The sequence below is a fragment of the Microtus ochrogaster genome, linkage group LG7_11 (genome assembly GCF_000317375.1).
Source record: "Microtus ochrogaster isolate Prairie Vole_2 linkage group LG7_11, MicOch1.0, whole genome shotgun sequence".
Classification (NCBI taxonomy): Eukaryota; Metazoa; Chordata; class Mammalia; order Rodentia; family Cricetidae; genus Microtus; species Microtus ochrogaster.
In genome coordinates, this window is record NC_022032.1 from 20,841,683 (window position 1) to 20,851,912 (window position 10,230).

General features: G+C 42.5%; 1 protein-coding gene across 1 annotated transcript in view; it reads right to left on the reverse strand.

The window, feature by feature from the left end:
* Positions 1-7,259: 7,259 nt before the first annotated feature.
* Positions 7,260-10,230, reverse strand: part of Ing2 (inhibitor of growth family member 2) — an 8,642-nt gene continuing 5,671 nt past the window's right edge. The window contains exon 2 of the mRNA XM_005362595.3: positions 7,260-9,489. Coding sequence (XP_005362652.1) covers positions 8,819-9,489 — 671 coding nt within the window. The 3' untranslated portion in view covers positions 7,260-8,818. The remainder of the gene's footprint in view (positions 9,490-10,230) is intronic.

Here is a 10,230-nt window from a genome sequence, read left to right on the forward strand (position 1 = left end):
AATTTGATTATGTTCCTGAAATACCAACTAAAGTGGTGAAAAAATCCTAAAAGATAAATGTCCTTCCCCATTAACCTATACAGAATGGCAAATCTGGAACCCCAAGAGTCTTCGTGTATTAACTCCCAGGGAAGCAGCTACCTACTGCCCCTTTCCCTGCAGGCTCTGTGACTCGGTTTCTTAGGTGTGGGTTCCAGCCACACATGGTATTTCTCTACTCTTTCATAGACACGTTTGACAGACACTGACTGGCTCAGCAATCCGGCCTTTCCTGTAAACGCATTTTGCAGAAACAGTTCACAGTCATTACTTGGAAATAACAATGAATTCTCCAAGGAAGAGTGTAAAACTATAGATTCCCAAGCCAAAGGAACGTCACAACACTTGATCCTAATAAACTTCAGCCATCACCGGGAACTTACGACTGCTGCCCGGGGGGTCACAGCTCACGGCACCTCGTGGCCCATTTGGTAACAATAAAGCATGAACTAAATTAAGATTCTCGTTATCACTTGCCTCCTGCCATGCTTAGTTTCCCAGAAACGAGCCCAAGACTAACAGTGGTCTCCTCCCAAGTTTCTCTGATCAGAAATGAAGGCTACAGAATTTATGGCTACAAAACCTAGGCTGCTTTTACTTACCAAGAAGCTGAAGCAATTAATTTGCTTTTGGAGTGAGCTGCTAGTGCATGCACACCTTACTGAACTGTATTACCACCAACTGTATCTGATCTGTTCAGGGAGGTAGCGCATGCACACCGTACTGAACTGTATTACCATCAACTGTATCTGATCTGTTCAGGGAGGCTGCAAACACAAACATTCCTATTAACATCTGCATCTAATTATCATTGTTTAACAATCACGAAGACTAAAGCCTTTAAACAATGGTCCAAAAGACATCAAGACCCCAGTCTGGGGCTATAGAAAAGTAAGGGGCTGGTGTGTGGCTGCCAATAGTCTGATCACCCAGCATGATAGAATCCAATCCAGTTTTTCAAGATCTAGTTTACCACAGTATTCTCAAACCTGTAGATCCTTCTAGCACATATGAACCTCTGGACCCCCAAGAAGAGGGAAACATGTAAGCAATCCCCTCTCTTAGGCAGAATAACCCTTCAGAGCCTAGAGAATACTTTGGGAAACTGGTTAAGGTATAATCTTATCCCATGCCGGATGACCACCAGTTCTCAGGGGAATTCCAGTTCTATGTGGCATACTTTTACAAATTCCTTCTCCACATTCTACCTACATTATATCTTTGGATTTTCTCATCAAGGTCCAAAGTCGAAGCAAGGAAGGTCTATCTGAAAAAAACCTGTCAGACAACATGACAGTCAACTTTCAGGTGAGGGTTGTACAGGTGATCGCCTCAGAGGATGGTTTCTACCTCCCTTGTTGCTTGGCAGGGGAGTACTCAGTGGAGAAGCAGCAAAGGGACACAGTGATCCAGCCACCTGCACTCTGTACACACGGAGGCCACTGGAGCCACTGTCTGCACTGCAGCAGCCTCTGCTGGGAGCAGTAGGCAGGGTCTGCAGACTCCTCACACAAAGCACCCCCTCAGTGGGGCTTCTGAAGTCTAAGTTCATTGCGAATGTAAAAGGATGACAAGTCTTCTTTTAGGAGATAAGATCACAGGAGAATGATGCAAATTTAACTTGTCAACTCCAGACTATCAAGCATTTAATCTACTACTGGAAAGAAACCTAATCAAAGATAAATGTTAATACAATGGCCGCATGGAAAATACTCGCACTAAATGTTAATACAATGGCCGCATGGAAAATACTCGCACTCTTCGATCTTTTCTTTAATCTGTGAGAATTCGCCCTTTTCAAGTTCAAGTTTTTTAACAAAAAAAGTGAAATGTAAATCACGGTTGTGGAAGGAAGTTTTTGCTACTTGTGGCATTAGTCATCACACACACACACACACACCAACAACAACAAAACATTAAAACCCATCTTCTGGGCTGGGAAGTGCTATACGCTGCCATTTTACACTCTTGATAGGTTTGGAACCCAAATTATTACTTGCCACTGATGGCAGGATTCCACATTTCTGGGCTAACCTGACCATCTGAAGAGAACACTAGCCAGCTGATTACACTCTTGCTTCAGGTGGACTGTTCCTAATGTTAGCACACCAGAAGAGGAAGTTACAGCCTATGGTAAAACAATGTAATCAGATTGTGATCTTCAAAGTAAGACTACAGGGAAGTCTTACTAGCACAAAAGTCTTTACTAGGGGTAAAGCGCTGTTCTCTAAGCACAGCTGAGAACACGTTGTTTAAAACCGCACATTGGTAGGAAATGATGGCACACACTTTTAATCGGAGAACTCTGGAGGCAGAGGAAGGAAGCTGGATCACTGTGGGTGCAAGGCCAGCCTGGTCTACACAGTGAGTTCCAGGCTAGCCAAGAATACAGTGAAGCCCTGTCTCATAAAAAGAAAGTAAAAAACAAATAAAACCCTACTTATAATCCCACATATTCAAAACCTAAGCCTTAGGCACTCAAGAATCTCAAATTCTATTTATTTTTAAGCTAGATAAAAATCTAATCAAATGCTTTTCCAAGACACAACAAATGGACAGGGGATATAAGCTGCTAAGCAGCTCTTAGAGAAAAGAAGAAAAACATTTTTCAAACCAGCCTGAGGCAAAGTCCAGAAGCAAAGGGTCCTCCTGACTGGAGTGAGGTCTAAGGGCAGTGTGTCATCACGTGCCGAGTCACAGTGGCCAACACATTGCTTACATACCATGAAATGCCAAGATGACTAAGGACATATTTAAGAAGGACAACTCTTTCCCAATACTCGTAAAATTTGTAAGAAATGTTTTAGTATTTATGGGGCACACAGCTACCCCAAATCCACTAGCCTACTAGAATCTCCCTCCTTCGGTGCTTATGGTGAACATGGTCATGTTATTACCCAATCTGTAAGGAACTGGAAATCCTACTTTGGTAAGAACACCTATACTGAGAGCAGATAACTAAGAAAATTATGTAGATAACTGTTTTTTTTTTGGTTTTCGAGACAGGGTTTCTCTGTAGCTTTGGTGCCTGTCCCGGAACTAGCTCTTGTAGACCAGGCTGGTCTCGTACTCACAGAGATCCGCCTGCCTCTGCCTCCCGAGTGCTGGGATTAAAGGCGTGCGCCACCATCACCCGGCTTGTAGATAACTTTCATATTTTTTTTCAACTCTGGACTGCTGGGTCCCAAAGTAATGGTATAAGGCTGGACCAAGAAATCTCTCTCCAGCCAGGACTACACTGAGAAACACTGTCTCAGGGAAAAGAAATGTCTCTCAACTTCTAAATGAAGCACTGGGGTTGGGAGACTTCTCAGATCAGAAAACAGGCTACCCTAGAAACCCCTATGGGTCAGAATAGTGGTTTCTGATTGGTCTATAGAGCGCTCACATGGATAATGTTGGTTAGCACCCCGCAGATTTTACAGAAACCTCATGGCGTGTAGCTTTAAGAAAAACAAATATTTTTATTTATTTATTTGAGGTAAATGCATCACATATCCCAGGCTGACTGACTTCCAAGTCACTAAGTAAGCCAGGATGATCTCGAACTCCTATCTTTCTGTCTCCACCTCCCAAGTGCTGAGATTACAGATGTGGATCACAGTGGACAAGAAAACGTTCGTTTGAATGTGGGGAAAAGGACAACGGTTAGCTTTTGTTGTTAAAGTTATTTTCTCAGAGTAGGATGGTAAAAAATATTCAAGAAGATTCTCTAAGCATTTTTATTCCTTTGTATTTGTCTTCCATCCTTACCTAGTATTAACGAATCACATCAACTAATAAGGTGGACTTTGTTCTTGTAAGGTATCTCACACAGTAGAATTTAATGCCACTGCTTTGGTTTGTTATATTAATCTCTCCCTCTCTCTCTCACACACACACACAAACACAGACATATGATACTAGTTTTGTATTTATAAAATAAATTTATATAAAGTGAGCCAATTCAAAAAATATTGGGCAGTATTTTAAAATATGATTCAAAGAGCACATGGAAATGGCTAAATCTGTTGAGTTCTTCCTAGAGTCTGATGCTTAGAAAATTCTGCTTTAACCAGGCGGTAGCACACACCTTTAATCCTACACTTGGGAGGCAAAGACGGGTGGATCTCTCTGTGCGTTCAAGGCCAGCCTGGTCTAGAGTGCGTTCCTGGACAGAAAGGAATGTCTGTCTCAAAAAACAAACAGAAAAGGGAAAAAAAAAGGAATTAAATTAAATTTTGCTTTAACGTCTAGTTATCACATATGTGGATTAAAATCTGTTAATTCAGAAGCTTAGATAGTAAACTCAAGGCCAGGAACACTCTTCCCTCAGACCTCCCAGAGACAAGAATATCAGCAGCTTTTCCAGAACCATCCCACCTCGCTCATTTTCCATCTAAACAAACCGCAGGCCAAGGATAGCGGCCCGACCCTGCTCACAGACAAAGTCTGGAATCCTATTCAGAGCATGGCCCGCACACTCCAACAGGAAGGGGTAAAGAAGCTGGTTTCCACAACTAATGCACCGAGGTCAAGCAATCACAGGAAGGATGAGTCCAAACTGCCACCCACTACTGAAAACCCAGCTGGTACTGCATCAAAGGCCAAGGGCTTGACTCCAAGTGCAGCACAGCCCACCCGGTTCCCTCCCAGCAGCTGCCCCTGGGAGGGCTGTGCCTCTCCGTCCAGCAGGGCAATCAGGCCAGATGCTGCAGAGGACATCACTAGTGGGCATACAAAAATGGCTGGGGAAGTGCAACCTTGCTGGCTTAGGGATTCGGGGGTGAAGTTATTTGTGTTGTCACTTTTTCATCCTTACAACCCAGGCAATCTGCAACCGGCTCATCTGAAGACAGGACTCAAACCCCTGAAACATCCGTGGCTCACACTGACTTTCCTGGACCGCTCGTTTCCCTTCCCTACATGACATTTCACACACATATCTTTAGTTCCTACTGATGTCTAACATCCTCTCTCTCCTTGGCTCTTCACACCCCCCCTCCGGCTCCCCATACCCATCTATCTACTGTACCCCTGAATTTCAGAATCTCAGCACCTCAAAGGTCAGATTGTCTTTACTCACAGCCTTATCCACCACCCCCCAATCCTGCAATCAGTAAATATTTGAATCACGTGGACAGCATTGCTCCAAGCTTTTGCATCAAAGCTTGAGTTGAGCTCCTGGCACTATTTCAACCCTCTTCTGCTCAAGTTTGGGTCCTTCCTCTCCCCAAAATGTGCAGCTTCTTAAATCGTTCTCTGTGCTCACCTTACTTGAACAGCACCTGAATGAGTTGCTGACACCCTTCCCAGAACAACTTTTATTTAGAAATCAGTATTGGACCACTTTTCGGCTCTGAGAAAGCATCTCTGGTGCTTCCTATTTCAAATGTCTGAATACCTCAGAGCCAACAACTCTTCCCTCTTCTGGAACAACTTGGTTCCTACTCAGTTGTGGATCCCTAAACAACAGCGTTGGCATGGGTACACCTTGCTGGAAATGCAGACTCTCGGGCCCTACAAGCAATCTGCTGACCCAGACGGCAGTGTGACAAACGGAGATGATAAAGTGTTGAGAAACACTAACTCAATCATAGTGACTCTCCAAATGCTTATCCCGTCTCCTTCTGAAATGTATCATATTTAGGACTCCATGCTGAGCTACCCCAGAAATTTGTGATGCACTTCAACCCTGAGTGCCAAGACCTCTCTCTTCCAGAACCAGGTTGCTATTGCAAATGTGGGGGACTCTCTACCCCCTTCCCAGCTTTCAGACCAAGGATTGCTTCCTAATCCCTAGGCAAAAAAAAAAATCTCACCAGCTGTGCCTTTTAAAACAGAACTCTGGAGAGATGGCTCAGGGGTTAAGAACACTGTTGTCTTCCAGGGGACCAGAATTCAGTTCTCAGCACCAGCGAGGCAGCTCAGTCTAGAACCCCAGTGCTGGGGACTGGATGCCCTCTTCTAGCCTCTCTGAGCACTGCACACACGCGTTCCATATACACACAGAAGAGCAAACAGCATCCATACACATATAAATCAATAATCTTAAAGAATTCTAAGATACAGATACACCATTCTGACAGTGTTTCTACAGCTAAGCATACACACCTAAACTGCCACCTGAACTTCTACCCCACTTCCACAGGGGCCTACAGACGCTACGCTATGCACAAGAGCCCGACTGATCTTTAAATACAAACCAGACTATGGCTCAGTCTTTCAGTGCCTTTTCAACTGCCTGCCAGGACTTCCAAAACCTTCATTTTCTAGCTTTCCTCAAGCTTATCCTACTGCCCCCAAAGATGTGTGGCCTCCTTGTCTGTTTTGAGGTCTGCCGGGTTCCTTAGAGGCCCTTCATAACTCACTGCACTGATAAACTCACCCCTTCTTTCTCCATGTTTATTGTGCTTCGCTTCCACTTAACCACTGAAGTAGTTACCTGGTGCTTTAGATCAGGTAACTAACTAATCCTTCCACACTAATCCTTCCACTAGGATGTGTGGTTCACTGGAGGGAGTTTCTCTTTGCCTGTCCCATCAGGGTAAAGCCGCACCCGGCACAGACAGACAGCGCTAACTGGTGGTGGTGGATTTGGAGCTACAGAACCTGAATGCTGACAACCTCCCAGGAGTTCTCAGTAGGCTGAAAATGTTAAAATGGGGCAGTGTTTTAAAATCTTTTCTATTCGTTAGCATGGGGACCTTTAAAAAAAAAACCCCGAATACTTAAGTCACATTCCAAATGAATTCTATATCGCAGTTAATGTGGTTGGGGCCCAAGTACCAATGCTTTCAAACTTACTAAGATAATTCCAACGTGAGATAAGTTTGGGAATCTCTCATAGTATGAGCTGGTAACAGTGATATAAGATAGCATAAGAGATAAATACTTAACAAAGAAATCCCAATCATAATGCTATGCAAATGCAAATTTATGACTTCTATTCCCCACATGGTATAGAAAACAAAAGTTAATTCATAAAACATGTTTTTAAACAGTCGATCTGAAAGACAAGACATTCCAGGTACATCTACCTGTCAAAGCTCAAAGCCAATTTGGATGCCTCTATTAAAATGTTGTGGGGTTTGTTTCTCCTTCTCCCATAAGCTGAGGCAATGAATTACAGAGTGGTGAGCTCTCCACAGTCACCCTCAAGGCTTTGGAGAGACTTGCTCACATGATTCTGTAAACTCTATACTCAAGAGGGAAACAGGTTTCTTTACAACTCAGCAAAGTTAAAAGTAAATTCTTTATCATTCTGCTCAATATTCTTGCTTAAATAAGATAGTCACTGGCAATAGTCACCAAGCGACATGGCCTTGGGACGGAAATAAAATATTGTTCCTTTACCACCTCTAATCTTAAACTGTCTTCCTGCCTCAGGGTGGAGGACATTAATGAAGGGAAAAGCAAGCGATTACATTATTAAAATCTTTCCCCACAGTACAATGCTATGATTTCAAATGAGCCTTGGAGACATTCAAGCCAACTCATTTTACATGTGAATGACATGCCTACAAGTCACACAGAGAGCTTGAAGAAAAAAAAAAACTTTTTTTTTCCAAACAAGCAGACAGGATTTTTCACATGTGTTAATCAAAAAGCATCAAGACCATCAGATTAGGAAGAAATGGTGAGTAAGAAGCACGCTACACGTGGGGTTAAAGAACTAGTTCATCTACTGCCCCCCACAACCAAAACCTGCTCAATGCAAGGACATACATTCATCAAAAGGAAAATATCAAAATCCCGGAAAGTTCAATTTACAAACACATTATGAATTGTATTGTTATAATGAAATTAGCTCAATAAACATGAAAACATCAAACAGCACCAATACCAGAGGTTAAGGTAAATATACTATTATTAAAAATAATGTATAATTACTCATTGGGATAGAAATAAATTCTAACCCCCAGCGAAACTATCTAAAATAACTGTTTGACAGAAAAGGCAATGTTTAGAGACTCATACATGCCCTCTTCTCACTGACAGGTCTGTGGCTACACATCCCAGCAGTGGGTCACATGGGAAATATCAAGACACATCTTCAAACTATTCAGCCTTGAACTATGATGCCGTGCCAGTAGGAACCAATGGCAGAGTTTTGGTATTAACTAACTAACTAGCCTTACTTGTCCCAATCAAAACAAAAGCAGCCCCTTATCAAGCACTAGCTGAAGTGCATCTGTTCGGAAACAGCAGGGCATTTACAGAGGCCACAACTGACAGTTATCAGAGGCTCCAAGGAAGCCCAGCAGCAAATACTCCAGAAGGAGTGCATTACTCCACTTGGAACCACATAACTTCTCCCTAGTTCCCAGGGTTTCTGGAGGACTAGAGATTTAACAAGCGTATGAATACGCGGAGCCAATAAGAATCTCTAAACAGGATAGCATTGCAATTTGAAATCACCAAGGTAAGTTGACAGAGAAATCCAACAATAGATAAAATTTTGAAGCACACCGAACTGAGATGTTAGCAAACATTTGTGTTTACCCCCAAAACAGCATGGGAGTTTGAGGTGAAAATGAAGCAGACGTGGCTGGGGAAGCCACTTGAAGTTTGCTCTTTCCTCTCTCTCTCCTGCTCTCAGGACTACCTGGCAGAAAATATTTGGTAATTTAGTGCAGAAAATTAAGGTCACAGACAAAGTACAAGAACTTTTAATACACCATTAATACTAATGATTAAAAATTATTGCATAGTCTTATGCATTTACCCTAAAACATTTTCTGAAAGTAAACCAATTATATAAAAGACAAACAACCCTTTTAAAACATGGCTGCCTTCACTACCTCGCTCTTCTCTCCTTTTTTGTCTTTTCAGTACTTTTGTCCATTGTTTTCTCATTGTCTCCCCTGCACTTTGGGCAGTACCATTTCCCCTTTGGTTTATAGGTGAGTGAAACACATGAGAAGTGGAACCATTCAATGGGACACTGTTCATTGTCACAGCCTATCATTTCCCCGTAAGACACTTGGTTACATAAGCAGTAGGTAGGTTCATTGGGATCTATTGCAAACTCAACAGGCGAGGCTTCCCTTTCCTGCTTGGCCTTGGAGCGCTTCTTTTTCTTGGCGGATTTGGATTTCTTTTCTTTTGGTGGCTGATCATCACAGTCTTCAACCCCATTTGTCATGTGACATAAATCACGGCTCTCACTGGTTCGCTGTCTTCGAGGTCTTCTAGAAGATCGCTCGGGCTGACCAGAATCCATCTTTCCTTTGTCTAAGGCTCGTTCACTTTCAGCAGGATCTTGAAAACACTGTGAGTGCAGCTCCATTTGTCTTGCCCGATTTTCCACCAATTCGAGCATTTGTGTGACAATCTGAATTTTTTCATCTCCCAATTCCTGGCTATTAATCAACGCTCTCTGCAGATGTTGCTGTAGGCGTTTCTTCTGGTTTGAATCATCTTCTTTCTTATATTTTTCATAGACATCATCAATTTCCTTTAAAGTTTCTAAAAGAGGGGAAAAGGAGATTATTATGGCATATTAGCATTTTCAAGATAGAATTAAAGCAGAAAGCACATTTGACAGCATATACACATTAAAAACATTACTCTCAAACAAATTCACCATCATCTAATAAAAGTGTACTCAGGAGCAAACGGCTCACAGGCAAAGGAGCTTGCTATCATCTTGACAAGCTCAATCTGGATTGGTCAGTTAGTCATTCATTCATTCACTTATTTATTCATTCACTTATTCATCCGCTCACTTATTTATTTATGCATGTATGAATGTTTGTTGGTGCTTTTCCTGCATGCATGTGTGTATGAGGTTGTCGTGTGAGCTGCAAGTGGGTAATGGGAATTGAACCCAGATCCTCTGGAAGAACAGCCAGTGCTCTTAACCACTGCAAACCCCAACAATCTCAGTTTGATCCCTGGGTCATCATATTGTAGGCGTACAGAACTGACTCCTGCAAACTGTCCCGACCCCCACATATGCATCCATATGCTCTCACACACAAATAAATAAAAGTTTTTTTTTTTTCTTTTTGTTGTTTTTCTTTTTTTCCAGACAGGGTTTCTCTGTAACTTTGGTGATTGTTCTGGAACTCTTGTACATGAGGCTGGCCTAGAACTCAGAGAGAGATCTGCCTGCTTCTGCCTCCCGAGTGCTGGGATTAAAGGTATGTGCTACCACCACCTGGCTAAATAAAAGTAATCTTAAAAACTTTTAAAGTTTATTCTGGC